The sequence below is a fragment of the Ambystoma mexicanum genome, chromosome 3p (assembly GCF_040938575.1).
Source record: "Ambystoma mexicanum isolate Mex_15411 chromosome 3p, UKY_AmexF1_1, whole genome shotgun sequence".
Classification (NCBI taxonomy): Eukaryota; Metazoa; Chordata; class Amphibia; order Caudata; family Ambystomatidae; genus Ambystoma; species Ambystoma mexicanum.
The window spans coordinates 1,210,896,524-1,210,915,679 of NC_090925.1; the positions used below are offsets into that span (position 1 = coordinate 1,210,896,524).

The 19,156-nt window shown below is 43.7% G+C and overlaps 1 protein-coding gene across 2 annotated transcripts in view; it reads left to right on the plus strand.

Annotated features, from left to right (window-relative positions):
• The window catches only part of LOC138581368 (formin-J-like), a 1,098,959-nt gene that overhangs the window by 344,341 nt on the left and 735,462 nt on the right, over positions 1-19,156 (plus strand). The window contains exon 5 of one of the 2 annotated variants that reach the window (XM_069652650.1): positions 11,571-11,714. The exons of the other annotated variant lie outside the window; for it this stretch is intronic. Coding sequence (XP_069508751.1) covers positions 11,571-11,714 — 144 coding nt within the window. The remainder of the gene's footprint in view (positions 1-11,570; positions 11,715-19,156) is intronic. 2 annotated transcript variants of the gene reach the window in all.

A 19,156-nucleotide genomic window follows, 5' to 3' on the forward strand; every position in this document is an offset into this window, starting at 1 on the left:
CTACCAATACCTAACAGAAAACACCCTTCTATGCACAATTGCTAACAACATCTAACAATAAAAACACTTATTTAAACAATTATGTAGAACCTTCCTCTTTCTCCTTACCTCGAGACAAAGGTACTCAAACCTCTTCAAATCCCCTTCGGTCTAAGACCGAGGGATATCCTGCCTTTTTATCGTAGGTCTATCACTTGAAATACAATGTTGTCTCTCCCTGCTAACAGGAGCTTCCCCCAATACATCAATTCACAAGCAATAAAAGGATATCAAAAAGAAGTGTTGCAAGAGTGTTTAGCGTGCTGGCGAGAGACTCTGAACTGACTCACTAGTCTGCCTTTGCTAGTGGGAGGAGTACATCACAACCTAAAAACTCCTAAAGTCTCTTACTGGAGCGGAGCGAGGCAGAGTGTTGCGGGAGTGTTTGGCGTGTTAGCCGTTGGGAGGCGTCAGAGAGACATTGAGCACAGCTCTGCCGTGCCTCGCTCCTCTGCGGGCAGCAGGGTAACTAGACCTCCAGAACTTTCCTGACCCCTGTGGGAAACCGAGGAACAAATTGCCTCTGGCGAGCCAATGGAGATGGTATCGGGGGCCAGCGGACCTCAAAGGGCCCGTAGCCAAGCCAGGATGTTACTGGCCACAGGTAATGGGGCGATGATCCAGAACTTTGTTAATGTGGGAAACTCTCTGATTGTAGTGACCCTTGATCTCGATTCTGTTGGACAAAACTGGAGTGTTGCATCTACTGCCTCCAACTCTGGAATCACACATGGGTTATCTCCTGTTCCCCCCACCTCACCCCCTTCTCTTTATTCTTTTGACATTTCTGCTCCCTCTCCTCCCACCGCCCTTCACGAGGATGCCACTAAGACTTCATCGCCCTACACACTTCAACGGTGGCAGCAAGTTGAGGCTGTTTGGATGTTGAAAATCAGAGGGCAGAGGAGTGGGGGCTGGTGGAGGCCACGCAGAGGAACAGAGAATTTGTGGTAATCATCCTACCAGTTAATGATGCTACTAACCAGTGGGGCGCTGGAGGCACGGGCCACTCTGACTATTACCAACGTGGCAGTGAATTTGCAGGGGGCTGCTCCAGTTACTACTACAATGATGGATCCCTTAAGTAAAAAGGGAAAGCCCTGCCTTAAAAAAAGAAGTAAATCACTGTCAGACTACACTAAATTGAAATGGCATTTTAAACAGAGAGTGGACATTCAATCTCTGCCAGCTGTCAGGGGCTGTAATGCCCTCTCTGTTGGGCCCCACACTAGTTGCCTTAGTCCGGGAGGAAGTGTGATACGATCCATCAAATGCAGACGTATTGGCAAATTCTGATACCCTTGCTCTGGTCCTCACGGCTCACCTACTCAAATAAAAGAGGTAACAACGAACATGACTCCTTCAGAAACATCACCCCCTCCACCCCCCAATAATTTGATTATGGAATCCGGTTATCTAAGAGCACTTGCCTGCAACTGTTTGAAGATGGACTTATGTGAACATAAATCCACTATACTAGTGAAGTTCACACTAGGGGCCAGACTCACTAAATATATTGCCAACCTGACACTACAACTAAATGTGAATGCCATTTGCCAGGGCAAAAAAAGTGCTTGCTCTCAGAAGATGGAAGAGACTTAGACTCCTGCCCGATTTTACCCACAAAGAAGCTCAAATCAGCTTTATCTCTAGAGGACCCCCTGGTATCCCCTGCTCTTTTCTCAATGACATCTGGCCTTGTCCCTCTAACGGACGCATGCGAGCCATGCCCCAGGTGAAGACTTGTGTGAGGATTCTGATCAGGATGCAAGCTGGAACACGACACATCCAAAGTTAAGAGAAACCCTTGACCCAGGAAAGAGTTCTCGGGAGCAACAGTCTATGGTAGTCCCTTTGATGGAGGGCCTAGTGGGCCCACAGATTGCCAAAATACAAGCCTCTATATGCTCAATGGGCTCCATCACACTGCGCTGTTCCTATAAATGTATGAAAATCTAAACAACAGTTTTAAGGATCAAACGACGTTGCTTGCTCTAATGCACACCACGATTGTATTCATCGAATCGTTCATTGAGGCCTCGAGAGACAAAAGAGCAAAAGAAAAAGAAAAAGAGGGTGTGATTATAAAAACTCTACAAGAAGCGAGCGAGGAACTTGTCCTGCTAGTGCCTGTGAACCTGAACCTGTGCACCTCACAGGTCAAACCCAATTCTAGCTCAGCTGCTTTAGTGGACAGTGTTCAGTCTTCACCAACCTAAGAGAATGAAGATGGGTCACAGGACCCCTCCCTCGAGCTTCCACTTGCCTTCCAGAACTCTCTGTGCCCCTTCGTCTGAATACTACCCCAGGACTCTCAGGGGTTCTTCAGGTCCAGGCTGGCTGTAATTCTGAAATGGCAATGCTTATAGCAACTGAGGAGAAAGCCTCGAAAACAGCCCTCTGTGTGGCTCCCTTCCCAATTTGTTTTTGGGGCACCCCGAGGCACAAAAAAGAGACAGCAGAGGCCAAAAAGCCTGAGCACCTGAAGAAGCTGACGAAATTAAAGAATATGCCTTTATCGAAAACCCCTAGCCGCTGTGGCACACAGAACTTTATCAGAAACTTGAGAACAGTCTTTGTGCAACCAACAAATCCTTGAATTTCAATGGACCGTCACTCTATGGATCACAATAGGGAAAGTCCCTCAAACGTGAGAACCTGTGAAAAGCCAATTGTGACTCCACTGTTGGAGGGTGAAATTATTGATTTGGAAACCCTTGATCCACTGATGCAGATATCAACATATGAAGACTACCCATCTGAGGAATCCCTGGAAGAACAGCTTACAGGAACAATTCCACCTGACTGGGGATGTGCAAAAGATGGACCATCTTTCCAGTTTAAGAGAGTGACTCAACCTAACTCACCATTCTTGACACTAGCAGATAAATGGGCAATAGTGAGAGGCAAGCCCCGAAAACAGAGAAACAGTCCTTATTGATGGTCAGAATGATTGAGCGCTCACAAAGTAATAGATCTACCCGCAAAGCAATCAGGGATCCAGAATATGAGGAGTCGGCTCACGTCCGTAGATCAAAATTTAACACCTGGGCACAAACGTACAAGAAACGGGACTGCAACCTTCATAACCGCAAGGTAATCCTGGAAAGGGTGCTGAGGGCAGATGACGGTTTAAGCTTAAATCATTCAAATATAACTTGTTTACATCATCATGTCCCTCGATTGCGGGTGATCGACTCCAAAGACATCAGGATTGTCGATTTCCCAAACGAAAGCGAGAACGACCGAGTGTGCCTGCACAAGGCCTCTGCCACCTTAACTGTTCCGCTGACGAATGCGAACGATGAGCTGAGGGCTCTAGGCTTGAAAAGATTGTAAGACTCCACCCAAGTTGGCCAGGGATCAAGGCATGAGCCTGCAAACTCTAAGTCGGAGGGAGAAAATTGGCATAGGCAGCAGTGATAGTAGCACCGAAAGTCTCCAACGTGATGATCAGCAAATTAAACCCTTGAGGGCTAATCCAGTGGTTCTACATGGACCAGAATCAATAAAGATCACTATATGAGGAATAAGCAAAGAGACAGAAAACGAAGGTCGGACTTTGAGAACAGCCCCCCATTACCCCAAGATAGATAAAGAACAGTCTTGGGACTGGCTAGCGAGAGCTATAGCACGAGAACCTACTGAATAGAGTCAAGCTCCAAGGGCTCCAGGACAGCTGGACATCGGCTCCTGGAATACTAGAGGATTCTCCCACCTTTTTCAATATATTCAGTAGTGGCCAACCTGGACATTATATGCTTACAGGAAGCCTGGCTTAGAGAAACCCAATACTAGATGGCTTCACCGCCCATCTTAATAAAGCAACTAAAGGGAATCTCGGAAGGTCTGGTTCTGGACTGCTGACATTGATACGAAACAGCTCTATAGAGAACATCATTTGAGTTATCCACCCAAGCCCTAACATCCAGATTATAATAATAATCAAACTACGGGATCAGCCTCTAAATGGGAAGGGGCGTTTGGCCCTGCTCAACCTCTATTGGAATTCAAGTTCCAGGAACTCAAGTACCTTTGTAGAATGTGTGATGTCATGGATAGATTCAATGTATATACAAATGGCTGGGCCTTGGGTAATGATTTGTGGTGATCTAAAGGTTGATTGCATATGTCTGGGTGTGAGGAAGGATGGGATGGTCAGGGCGGCTTCTAGGAAAAAGAGAGGTAAATATCAGGAGTGGATGGAGGAAACAGCGGTGAGGGACATCCACATGGTGAACGGCCAAGTCAAAGGAGACCTAATAAGGGTGCCGAGATGGCACTCAGAGACATCCAGTGCAACTCTGGATTATTTTTTTGTTTCTAGTACTGCTTTGTCAGTGGTAATATCACTGATAGTATACCGCTCTGAACATAGCGACCATGACCCAGTGGTGCTCTCCTGTTCTGGAATGAGCCGGAAAGGAATGATTTAAACAGATCTTTGATACTATAAGTTGGACCTAGAACCGGGAAGAAACAGGTTGATAGTGCCAGCTTTAAATGAAAAATGTACTGCTTGGCAACAGATGGGCGTAGAGGGGGCGGAATATGAGCCTGTGTTGACCATCTTCACGAAGGCACTAAAAAGAGGAACTAACCCCTGATTTATCTTAAGTCACTCCTTTGATAAAACTATAGCTAAACAGAAACACATCTTGCACAGTCATTTTAGGACCCTGTGAGCCCTCCCACTTATTACTAGAGGATTGGCAATTAAGAAAAGAAAACAAAAATACAGAAATTGGATAATATCTTACAGAGCAACCTCTATCAGAAATATTCACATATTATGCTGCCGACTATTGATTTGAAAAACTCTGTGGCAACTACTGAATGGCGGGACGATCAACAATGGTTTACTTCAAGTAAACCCAATACCTGGGAATTCCTTGGTTGAGTACTTTGGAAATCTATTTTCCCTGAAGGTGAATGTGAGGGAAGAAACTGGTTGTGACCAATGCACCCAATGGGTGATCCACGTTGATAGGGAGGAAATCTTGCGCACAATAATGAAAGTCAGCAACACGTGGGTGCCAGGGCCCGCTGGTATGACAAATGCTACGTTTGGCTCTATTCAGGCATGTTGCTCGGTGCGGTAGAGTCCATGCCTCATGGAAGCAAGCAGTTGTGGTCCCCATCTTCAAGAAGGGTGATAGGGCGGCTCCAAGCAATTACCGCCCTATCGCCCTTTTTGAGGTCCTGGGAAAGATCTTTGGGGGAATCCTGCTGTTACGCCTGTAAGAATGGGTGAAGGAGACAGGGTCTTTTGACCCCAGGCAAACTGGCTTTCTCAGTTTAGTTGGCTGTAGCTTAAATTTGCTCCTGATTAGCCTATTAAAGATGAAGACGCTCAAGGGGAAGGCAAACTCTATATGGCTTGTATAGACATGGAGTGTGCCTTCAACAGTGTTAGTCGAGGGTTACTTTGGGACAAAATGACGGCGATGGGATGCCCTGGGGACCTAGTAGCAGCATTCAGAGATCTATACACCAGAACCGCACTTAAGGTCAGACTCGACCAGGTGAGCACCTTAACAAGGACGATCAATACTTACAGGGGATTGAAGCAGTGCTGTCCCTTAGGGTACCCATCCTGTATAATATTTTTTATCACACACATGAAAGAGGTCTTAGATCCCCCAAGGTCATGTCCACCTACGATTAACGGAACATCTGCTGGTTGGCTTTTATACGCCGATTATTTTGTCCTGAAACAGCTTCTCGATCATAAATTCTATTCTATAACCAAAAAGTCATACCAACACTCACATACACAACAGAGGCATCCCTTGGTCTACCCTGGGAAGTCTGGGAGAGACTATAAAGCCACTTCTAGAAAACGATTATGCAAATACCTATGTCTATCATCAGGCACAAGTTAGGTCTCCTCTCCTTACATATCAGGATAATCTGCAAATCCATGATGATTTTCAGCAAACTAAATACACCTAATTGCCAGATTATAAAGATGAAAAGTGAGGGATTGTCTGACTGGCCGCTGAAATTGTGGTGAGACCAATGCAAAAAAAAACACTGTCTAGCCTTGGCCTTAAAGTTGACGCCCTATGCAGAAACCTGTTGTTGGTGAAAAAGCCCCTATAGGCTGCAGACTGGAGCGAAACTGAAGCTAAAAGATCAAATTCACAGACTCACACACTGTCAAACTCACTTGCTGGACTACCCAACATACCCCCCAATATTTGAATAGGTTTCCGAGACCAAAACAAAGGGATCTATTTCTTAGATTCAGACTGAATATAGTCCACACTAAAATCACATTGCACAGATATGAGGGGATTTCAGTTGATGATAGCAGCAGACTAACCAGAAACCCTAAAACATCTGATCCTTTTCTGCTCAGTTCTAAGAATAGAGACAACACTCCTACTGTACGTCTGTATGTGTAAAAGCTTTGGGACCGATGCAGAGGCATGGTGGGAGTCTGTCTGTGGAGAGGCTAACGTGTCTAACACAGACTCTGGTAAATTTTCTTTAGTTAATCTACACAAAGAAATGTATTGAAACAGAACTGTAATGAATCCTAATTAAGGTTCTTCTAGTTCGCATGGCGGTTGGGCCCCTTCTTTCGCCTTCTCCCTTCCCTGTCCTCCCACTCCCTAATCCCTCCTCCCATTCTCTTCACCTTTCAGCTTTTTAACTTTCCAGATTTTTACCTTTCTAGTTCTTTTAAGTTTTCATGTGATGTCAAATGATGTAAGTTTGTGATTTTTCTTTTAAAGACTGTATTGAGTAGCAAAAGTTTAAAATAAACTAAATGCTAAATTAAAAAAAGAAAACACTCTATTATATACAAAATGTGCACTCAACTTACTATGTGAGCTCTGAGTCCCACCGATACTGTGCCCTTGTGAAATGCCTGTACAGCCAGGCCCAGTGCCCCCAATCCAGAAACCAGGCAGACTTTTAGAGAAACACAATGCCTGCTCGCCTCTTTGCTGGTGTGTGCACAAACTGGTCTCTGCAGGTGGGTGCTGCGGCCCGGAACATGCAGCAGCAGGACCCTGGTGTCCTCGGGAGGCGTTGGAGATTACGTTAAGATCACCAGATGTAGACTCCCAGTGGTTTTCAGGAAACAATAAAGAGACGCCCGAATTGCAAAAGAAATAAGGTTTAATGCAAATGCAATAACGGCTGGAAGGTGAGCGGGTCTCGTGAGATATGCAAAGAAGATAAAGTAACCAGCTGACTAATAAGTATATATACATGCAGAAATGCAGGCTAGAAGAGTTATCTAGAAGCTTGCTGCAGTAGAATACATAACGTGGATAGAGCAGGCATGTTGGAAAAAGGAACATTGACTCTCAATGAATAGTAAGGGAAGAGCTTGAAGGGGAGAGACTAGAACTGCAGACCTTACAGAGCTGGAAATACGAAGTCATGCATGAACAAAGAACAGCTGCTGGCCAGAGATCAATGATGCCACAGTGAGAAGCTACTGAAGGGTACAAAGAGAGTTAGAAAGGATAAGCAATATGCTCAGGACATATTTCTCTTAGATTAAGTAAAGGAGCAACCATTTATGAGTGCCAAGTATGATCAATTAGAGCTGTAGAAAAGCATACGTGAGACAGAGCAACCTAGTCTCCAGAGGCCGAAGAGAGTAATGACACCTGAAATAATCAAATCATATAGCATTAAATAGAAGGCGAAATGGATAAAATCAAGGCAACAACTAGATACAGTGATATTCCCTCCCGTGTGACCAGATATCGAGGCATCCCAAGCTATCCCCAAACCGTCCTGCTCTCCCACGTTAAAACCTGTCCTTGTTACTATTGCATACTCATCTGCATATGACAAGGACACAAACTGTTAGTTATTGGAATATTCTCACCTCTGGGAAGAGTTTCTTATGAGAAAATGCAATCAAGGCCTAATTGTTGCACAATCACTCATGTTTGCACTGCCATCCATCCAGCTGCATACTTGGCAACCTGAAAGGTTCTCTAGGATGCTGCAGAAACTAAATCCAATTCAGTAAATGGCAGAAACATCCACTTCAGCAATGTTCACAAGGTCTATGCTCAATTTACTAGCCACAGAGCCTAGGCCCAATTCAACATAATGGCAGACATGCTGCCTTCAATTAATATACTCGGCCTGTATTTCTTTCCCCATTTAGGCCATTGGGAATACATATTTACAACATCATTGAGGCAGTGTCGGGTCCCATTGTAGCTGTCCCGTAGAAAAGTACAGCTGGTGATGATATATGCATCTGCGTGGACATGAGGCAGGCCAATAAGGCAACTGGGCGAGAAAGACATACAGGTATGCATCTGCATGACATGATAAGCATGCCTAATGGGGAATGAGTATTCTCGAAGCTGGACCTTAACAAAGGATATCACCAGATGGAGATGGATGTGCAATCAAGGTACATAACAACGTTCTCCATGGACATTGGTCTGTTCAGGGTTGTGTGCCTAAGCTTTGACATCTCCTCGGCTGCTAAAGATCAAGGGATTATCCACAGGATGATCAAATAGGAAGCTGTTTCAGTTATAGTGACGACATCTTAATATTTGTGTCCACAATGGAGCAGCATGATCAAGCACTTACACAAGTGTGCGCTGCATTTACGACAGAAGGGTTAATGCTCGAAGCAGAGAAATGTGTTTTCTACAAGTCTTATCTGAAATTCTTTGGACATGTAATTTCTCCCAAAGGCCTGTGACCTGACCCGGGGAAAGTCAAGGCCATCTTGGAAATCTCCGCTCCTAAAGACATTAGTAATGTCTGCTAATTTCTGGGAATGGCTAGCTACTGCTGCAAGTACATCAATAATTTTGCCACCACAAGTACCCCACCAAGCAGAATGTGGCATTTCAATGGTCCTCCCTGTGTGACAATGCTTTCCTGCAAATTAAACAGGACATTGATTTGGCGGACCACATGGCATACTTTGACCTGTCTCTTTGTTTGGAATTGACTGTGGAAGCAAGTCTAGTTGTTCTAGGGGTCATACTTGCACAAAACAGACCCGGGAGGGACTCTCCAAGAACAGTGATTGCCTATACCAGTAATGGTCTGTTAGATGTCGAATGACTGCACTCTCAATCAAAAAAGGAAGGCCTTTGAACACTTTCACATCTTCTTCATTGAGAAACCATTGACGAGAGTAACTGACCACCAGGCCCTGATACCATTTATAGGGATCCACTGTGTAAGATGCTGCCACGCATAGAGTGATGGGGTCTTCCTTTGTAAGAGTGTGACTTAACTATTGTTCATAAGCCAGGGAAACAATATAATCCAGCAGATTTGACATCCAGACATCCTCAACCTGATCTGCGACGGGGTCTCTCCATAGTGGAGGAATACATCAATTTCATTACCCAGACGTGGCTGTCTGGCCTGTATCCATCCCACTCATTAGTGAATGTGCACTCCAGGAAGAAACTTTACTCAATGTAAAGGAACTAATAGCGTCCTAAGGATGGAGCTCTGTGAGTCTAGATGGTCATCAAAATGGCAAGATATCAGTGACCATCTTGTGTGCATTCAAGCAAGTTCAGGATAAACTGTCTGTGTCTGCAGAAGGACTCATCATGAGATGCGCTCACCTGGTTATCCCTTTCAATCTGCGACAACAAATTTTCGATCTTGCTCATGGAAGACATTGAGGGGTGGGCGCAACAAAGCGGCAAATTAGAGATACCATGTAGTTTCCAAGACTCAAAGCTCTGGTGGAACACACCATACAATCCTGCCACCAATGCCAATGCACCTTGAGGTCAGAAAAACCTGAGACATTGTAGATGTCGAAGCTGCCTGAGACTGTATGGAGCAAGGTGGTGGTCAATTTCTTTGGACCTCTTAAGGATGGAAAGTATCTGCTGGTAGTGATGGATGAATATTTACGATTCCCCATCGTGCAAGTTGTGTCATCCTCGTTATCGGCAGCGGTAATTCCTGAATTGAACTTCATTTTCTCAGCGTGGGGGATCCTCGAAGTTCTCAAGTCAGACAATGGGCCTACGTTCAGCGGGACAGAATGTGCCTGTTTTCTATGGTATGTGGGTGTCCATCACAGGACAATCACACCTCTGTGGCCAAAGGATCACAGAATGATTGAGAGATTCATGGGCAGTCTCAATAAGGTGGTGCAACAAAATGAGCACAGCAACATGTCCCTTAACCAAGATTTGTACAGTCTGCTGAGAGTCTACAGGAACTCACCCCACAGCACCACTGGAAATGCCCTGCCGAGTTGGGAGAACATTCAGAACAAGGCTACCACCTTTAGCAACCAGAGATGAACCACTGCATCAGGAAGTAGCAGTGGCTGACCATGAAAGAATGGTAGATATGAAGACATTTGCACATCACAGGAGACGTGCTGCCTGAAAGTCCATATATATAGGTGATCGGGTGTTGGTTTGTCGCAAACAGATGAGGAAATAGGAATCTCCATGTGACCCAGGGCCCATGACAGTATCTCATATCAATCGGTCCATGGTAACTGTGAGACTTCAGATCCACTAATCACTCGCAATATGTCTCACTTTAAGAAATACTGGTGTAAAACGGGTACAAACCCAAGGAGGAACTGCAAAGGGAAGAAGCTTCATCTGTCATGAATACAGGGGAAGTGAGTGAACAGGTGAACACTTCGTCTCACCCTGTCAGATGCATCAGGACACCTGTGCAACTAATTTAGGAAATATGAGCACAATGAGGTGCCACCATGTCAGAAAGTACTTTTGTATGCCTGCGGGATATGTCACATCCCGCGCATCCTGTGCCATGATGCAACACCACAGGGAGATCAGGACAGTCGCAAGGCGCAGCAGTTTGCACACTGTAACGAAATAAAGAAGTATACTTTCACACCAGGCTCTGTATAATTTCTGTATATGTAGTTCTCGGCAGGAGCCAAGTTTTGCCCCGGCTACACCACACTAGGTACTAGGGAGGAGCCATTCCTTGAAGAGGGGGTTTTGAGAGCCTTCCTGAAATGTACAAGGGAAGGGACGAGTGTTGTGTTGATGGGAAGAGGTTCCAGAGTTTGGGGATATAGAGTTCAAGTCTGCACGTCATTACTTTTGGTGGATTGTAGGTCTCCAGAAATGCAAGCTTGTCAGCAAGTTACCTTGGGGGCGGCGACACATGACACATATCAAACTGAAGAAAAGTATACATATGTTTAATGTTCTAGGAGCAAGAATGTATGACAAGTCTATACGCTTCCTACTTCCATTTGTAAAGCAACCAAATATGGCACCTCTTAGAATCGTCTACATGCCATATGCAAAGGGTACATTGCGCATTTGTTTGTTAATAGATTAACGTTCACCGTACTTTGATTTAGAATGATCATTGAATGATTGATTTTACTTTAGACTTTTGGCTGATTTAGAATGATTATTTTATGTAGCCTGGGAAGACCATGCCCAATTTGTATTTAATTTAATACATGCTACATTTAAAGATCTGCAATTTTTAGAGGATCTTTAAGTTGTTAAGTTGTTGTATATGTCATCTTACCTCTTTTTTTCCTATAGATGGTAGATAAAGAATATGAACATCCAGACTCAGACCCTGAAACGTCTGTGAGACTCAGAATGTATTACATGCTACAAGGCACTCCCTCAGAATTTTACAATCCATCAAAGCCAAAAGTGGAAAAGAAACATGTTCACTTTGAGGTGATATTAGTATTTTATTATTTTATTGTCATCTTTCACCGTTTTTAAAAGCTAAATGCATGCACTTGGATAAGCCATATACTTTCCCAGAAAACCCTTTATGTCAAATATATTGCAACCATAGTGTGCCACAATCGCAACACAGATGTTAGAGGAATAACCCAGAGTGGTGGTATCACATTTCTAAATATTTTGGCAAACCAAATCAAAGCTCACTCTAAAGGGTCTTCTGGTACTGGCAAGACATGCTCACCAATCATATAAAATACACATGTCTATAAATGCTAGTCTGCCTGATACCTGGATTCCCCAGGTGGGGGTTATCCCAGTTGCCTCTGCAAATATCATCAAAGATATGTATCTGTTTTAGATGTTTCATGGTTCCCTAAAAGGATCTTTTTCAAATAATGACTTTAGGTATTTCCATTTATTGGCCACCCAAATTGAAATCAAATCCTGCCAACACCTGCTGCATGCCACCTGTTGGATTGCCAAGGCATTGAAATCTTACTATTTTTTTATTATTGTGATATAGTTAAAATCAATAACCTTTTACAACATTTATTGAATCGATTTCAAACAGACATCAATATCAAACAGTTTCTCTAGTTCAATAATGTATGTAAAAACAATTTTAAAAATCAACACATTTCATTAGCAACTAATTCCATAAATTAATCGTCAAATTAAATCAGACCCAAAGCACTACTCCTCTGGTATTAGTTAATAATACAAGCTAAAAATGCAATAAACAACAATCCTTTAAAAATGGCAATGCTCCTATTATTATGGATGTTGACACACCCTTTGAAATCACAACCCAGAGAGCTTCCTCATCAACCATTCTAAGAGCTTTCAAAGCATTTTCAAAATACAATTGGGGCTTCTCTCGCAATTCTGGGCAGTGGCATAAAATGATTAAAGATTCTAGTCGAGATGGACTTTTACAGAATCTACAGGTCACATCTGGGCAGTCTGCATTGTTCCTTATCTGCATTATTTCTTGCATGAAGACTAAGTTCAACCTGAGGCGAAGGAACTGCTGTCTTCAGATCATATGTGGAAATGTATTCAAATTAGTGGGTAAACATCCTCATTGTCTGTGTTCTGATAACAAACAGGTCAGGGTTAATTTATACTTTTCTACAGCCTCCAATGTAGAGATCCAGTCCCAATCCTAGAGGTTCCTTTTCAACTAAACAGAATTAGATGACATTTCCTGCAAACTCTCTGAAGTCCTCAGCTTCTGATTACATTTTACATACCACTGCTCCAAGAGTGCATGCATTTTTTATCGCAGAACTTCATGTTAATCAGAATACAAAGAGCCCTTACGAGGTTTGAGAACCTTACCCAATAACGTGAGGCCACTTCACATGAGTCTCGCTTTCATTGAATTAGTCCTAGCTCATATCTCTTCACAGCGCAAGGGACACAATTAGGTAAACAAAGCACATTTCTCCATGAGCCTGCGCCTATTCCTTCAGTTTCTGACCAGTCTATCCATAGTATTGTTTCACGGCCATAGTTAATTTTCGGTATTACCTCCGCATTATAGAACTTCACTACAGGCTCCACTGAAAAATGACCGTATTTTGCTAGGATCTTACACATTTTGGGTTTCATTACTTCGGCTTTGGAACGCAATTCTGCTCCAAGGGCTGCTTTATTCTGAGAGTAAATAATCGGGAGGCCTAAATAAATGAATAGGTCTACAACTTCCAAAGTTGAAGACCTGAGCTTCCACACAAACTGAATTGTTTGGATGTATGCACTAATCTGTTTGATTCTTTTTAATAATTGGATAATTCTCTGCTGCACAATCTTTGGTACCTCTTATCAGCCTGCACAGGCCAATCTGAGTATGATCGACAAGTAGGACATCATCGGCATAATCAAACAACTTTAAGTGCTGAGGACCAAATTTAGGGGACGCCAGACCACAGTTGTCAAGGAATTCACAGATATATATCAAATATAGATGTTAAATAAGCATGCTGCTAGGATACAGCCTTGGAGTCAAATGCAGTCCACAAAACATAAGTATATATCTGGTGTATGTATCCTGCTCCCCTTAAATTGAAGCAGATTCAGAATCAACCCATTAGAGTAGTGCCTAACGACTTTCTAAAACCTGCTAGAAACTTGTTCAAGTGCCCTGTTGTCAGAGCCCATTCCTCCAACTCATTCAAGACTAGGGAACCAAAAATGTCGCTGTCTACATCCAGCAAATGTATTTTTCTGTAATTTCTCGGATCTTCCCTATTCCCTTTTTAAAGGTCAGGACCACATAAGAGTATTTCCAAGACTTAGGGCCTCATTACACGGACGGCAGTAAGGGTTTACCGGTACCGGTAATGGCACCGGTACCGGTAAACCCTTACCGCCTTACTACGAGGTCCCTTTGCGGGTTGGTACTTTAACGCCTGCTGTTTAGTAGGCGTTAAAAACCAACCCGCAAAGGGACCAGGGTGCTAATTACGGTACCACAATTTGCGGCACCGTAATTAGCACCTTCCCCATTCCCATAGAGCCCTATGGGGCAAAAATGGGAACGGGGAAGGGCAATGGGGAAAGGGGGAATTACCGCCCGCCAACCTTGGAATAGGGCGGTAATTCCCCTTTCCTCCAAGGCGGTGCCGGTATTTTACTGGCATGGACCAAGGTGCTAATAGCTAATAGCACCTTGGTCCTCCGCCTACCGTGTAATGAGGCCCTTAGGCATTTCCCTAGTTTTAATGATGTTAGTAAATAATGTATATAGGACATCTGCCCAAACTTCTGTTTTGCATTTTTAAGAACTAGATTAGTAAGACCATTGGGCCCTATAGCATGCCATTTACTCGCATTCTTAATAGCCTTTAACTCATCCTCACATTCAAGGTTAAATGACCATCTGAATTCTCTCCAATTCTCAGGTTCCTTTTTAATGGCAACATCGTCAGCATTTAATTTTCGACAATGATTTAGTTACCCATTGTACTTCTGGTACCGAATTGATCTGCATTTCAACCTGGGTGGATTCTAGGCTATTAATTACTGACCAGAATGTACCCACTTGCCTGGTCATCATGATGTTCAACATAAATTCAGCATCATTACGCGCCATTGTGTTTCTGTGTTGCTTCAGCCAATTTTTGTAGCATTGACAGGCTCACCTAACCATAGAAATGCTTTCTGCAGGAGCCCTTTGCAATGTATTAATATATCTAGTTTCCCTCCTAAATTCCCTTTGATATGTTTGGACCTCTATGTCATATTTATGCGAGGGATGTTTTTTCTCCATTCCTTCCCAATTCTTTCAAACTAAACACAGTTCGAGAAAACTGGTCGTTGCAATCAATGTTGCTCTTTATTTTCGCCTCTACTGGGGAATCAATCATAGATTTCGCATCTTGAAGGGACCTCCTACTTAACATGGCATTTTTTCTATCGAATTCCAAGACTAAGGGCCTCATTACACGGAAGGCGGTAATGGTTAACGGCCACCGTTAATGGTAACGGTGACCGTTAACCATTACCGCCTTACTACGAGGTCCCTTAGCGGGTTGGTGCTTTAACGCCTGCTTTTTGCAGGCGTTAAAAACCAACCCGCTAAGGGACCTCGGAGCTAGTTACGGCACCGCAAAATTGCGGTGCCGTAATTAGCGCCTTCCCCATTCCCATAGAGCCCTATGGGGCAGAAATGGGAATGGGGAAGGGCAATGGCGGAAGGGGGATTTACCGCCCCACCAACCTTGGAATGGGGCGGTAAATCCCCTTTCCGCCAAGGCGGTGCCGGTATTTTACCGGCATGAGCCATGGCGCTAATAGCTAATAGCACCTTGGTCCTCCGCCTACCGTGTAATGAGGCCCTAAGTCATATCCCATTCATCTACATTTAACAGTTTCAGAGAATAGTAGTTCACAGATTATTCGAGAAGGGATTGCAAGAGCCACCAAATCCGTTTTATGGTCGTCTACGAAGTCCACCGAGGCAATATCGCGAGATGATATCATTCTTAGCATCCGGGTGGCCTGGATCAATGCCAGAATGTTAGATCTATTCAACACGGATTAACAGAAACGCCACCATAACTCAAGGAGGTGATTCCACTGTCAAAATCTTACTATGAAGAGTTTGTTTCATACTGGATTGGTTCTTGTTGATTGGGCACAGCCTTATCGGCACAGAGTCACTCTGTAGACCTTTGTCACACATTCTTGGATTACCACACAGTCTTGCCGCCCCCTCATTACTGTCCCTTGGCAAGCCTTACATTTGGGTATTCTCACCTTTCGAAAAAGCACACCATCTTATCAGCTGCCCTGCTGCTGGACAGCCTACAAGAGAAATTACTGCCTCCACATGACAGTACCTCTACCAATGAATGGGTGGAGTTTTTCGGCACAGAATTCATTTGTTTTTTCATTGACTTCAAATTGACTTCAAATGTGAGGACAAGGTACCTTCCTCAGCAGGAGCTGCACATTGTATCGATCTTAGAAATGCCCTAGATGACCTTCAGTTGATCTTGGGCATTTTTCTATTATTTGTTTTTTTATTTTGCTGCTGCTGCTGCTGACGAGATTGATTTTTTCTATTCACTCTTCTAAGATCTTGCAACTCAAGGCAATCATCCTTAGTGTCAGTTCCAGAATTACCAATCTCATTTGCATTCATTTTCTCAATCAGTACACATAACACGTCCTGGGTCAAAGGGCCTGGAGGGCAGGATGGATTCACATTACTAGGCAATCCAGTTATCTTACGCTGTATAGGATACGCTGAGGTTCATTGGTCAATGCATCTACTCGCTGAAGAATCACATTTAAAGTTGCTGTGTGTTCTATAACTTCAGCTCTAATATTGTCGTCCATGTCCATCAATGATGTGAGGGCCATATTTAGGCAGAGATCAACGCCAGCTCCAGGCTAATATTAACCCCAATCCCCTTTATTTTCGCCATTTGCAGTGTTTGCCAGTGGGGGCTGAGGGGGAATAAATCAGTAGAGTCCAAGGAGAATGCTGAGGAACTATCCATAAACATTCTCGATGGCATAGAGCGATAAGGACTGTGTTCCCCTACACAGGGCATTTGATTTGTCAACGTCCTTTACTGAGGGTTCAGACATTACCACAGCTAATAATTCTTGATCTTCAATACTCTTATTATATGCTTCTTGCAATATAGTAGACATTGCAGCGCGTCCATCGGCCGGAGGTGGATTGCTGCCCGATGCATTGGGAAAGTAATATGTGATTGTTTCGCAGCATCTCGCATTTTTATTCTTTATGTAAAGTTCCATTCTTGGTTTGTTTACCTTGTATTTTAGGAGAGTTTTTTTGATATATTTTCCAGTCGTTCTGTGGATTCCAACTGGTTTTCAAATGTCTGTCCAGGCTGAATAACGGTGTCTAGCAGTCTACCACTTTGATTTGTCGTTGAACCCAAGATTGAGAGCTGCAACGTTGTTAGATTTATGGCAGTTTCCGTAGTGAATAAATTGGCAGTCCCTCCTTCAACGTTTTTATTCGACTGTACTCGTATCGTAGTATCCAAGGATAAAACTGGAGGAGCCACTATCTCCCTCTCAGTATATTTAGTATGTGGCTCTAGCATGTTAGGAAGCAATGGACTATGGAGAAACCTGCAACCCCACCCTTTTCACTCTTATTTTGCAGGTTTGTTTCAACTCGTCCCTACGGGGGAACTGCAATGTCTGCTGCCCCAAACTGCACATTTAAATCATATATTTACCCCCCACTGTGGACTGACAGGAGAGGCGTTGGGGTCAGTAGCACACTGTTAGAATAGTTCTTAACTTACTGCCTCAAGTGTCCAGCACCGGGTAGGCACATAGGGCTATACTGAAAAGAAATTGCAATCCCTGCGTCTCCAACCTCCTCCAACTGCCGGAACTGCGCTTTCCTCTCCCCACGCTTTGCGTGGTCTCTGACCTTTTGAAGACAATTGGGTATCCTGCTTCCTGTGTCACACCGAACTATGTTTGCACTGCCACAACTGCATTTGTCCTTCATCACTTTGCTCCCTGGAATCTTATTTTGAGGCTATTCTAAGTGAAAAAATTGAGATCCATCCCAGCAATCGTAAGTCTTATTTGAGAAATGCTGGGTAGTGAGGACAATGACTTTTTTTACATTTAAATACCTAAACACCTTAAAATAGGACTATGATGGGCTAGTACACAACTGGACGAGAGTAGATGAGGAAAGAAAGCAGCAGCACACATTCGTCTTTTATTTTAATAGGAAGAAAAATGCAGGGTACTTTGTTGAGTTTGCATTTTAGTTAGCTTTCGAGAATTGCCTTTTTCTACATGTATGAGGTTGTTTGCAGGCTTCACTTTAATTTTCATCTCTTGATTTATTTCCCACTGTTTGTTTTGTTGTTCTCGACTTGGTCTTTGTTTCTTGTTGTTGTGCGACATCTTCCTTGGTCATCACAACTTAAATAAGGTAGACATAGACAGTAAGGTGCTCTCTTGCTTTTTCACACTGAATGTGTGCCTCTTCCTCAGAATACAGTCTCTGATGAGGTAAATAATGCAAGTGGTGTTGCTGAAACCGATGAGGATGAAGGGGGAGAGGTGTTGTCCAGCCTGGGGCAGTTTGTTAAGGTATCACCAAGGGCTGACATGAACATTAGAAGACAAACCCAGTTCAGGAAAGGGAAAAAGGCACAGGCTTCCTAGAAATGTTATTTTATTTGAATTTGTATTTATTTGAGGAACACGTATGTCAATATTTTAATGAATTACAATAACACATTTACAAATGGCAGAGTTGTTCCCCAAAGGGTTGCCTGGACAACAGCACAAAGATTAGCACAAGTGGTGAACCACTGTATGATAGTGTGAAAAAATAGGGACATAAAAAAACAAATATAAAAAAAATAGGGGACTTGCACAAGTAACATTAATCGAGGATGGTAAGTGCTTCAAACTAAAGAAGAGCTCTATATTAAATTACATTATTACATTGGCACAGGCGGGAGTGGTGGGGTGAAGTAGGGATGATGGGGAAGAGGGCATGGGGATTTGGTAAGTAAATAAAGCTTAAGCCCAGCTTGCAAGAGATCCACAGTTGCTGGCTTTAATCGTGATGGGGCTGGTTTCAAAAGGGCTGGGCAAGTAGGGTCAAATAGCAAAAGAAAGATGAGACACAAGGAGCATGAGACAGTAAGGTTTCGTTCTGAGAAGGAGTGGAGGAAACAAGATGGTGAGTAGAAAGAGACATAGGGCCTCATTACGAGTGCGGCAGTAAGGGGTTAACGGTGCCGGTAAGGATGCCGGTGCCGTTAACCCCTTACCGCCGCATTCCGAGGTCCCTCAGCGGGTCCCGCTAAGGACGGCTGGTTTTACCAGCCGTTATTAAGCGGCCAGTTATTAGCTCCCTCCCCATTCCCATTGAGCCCTATGGGGGCTCAAATGGGAATGGG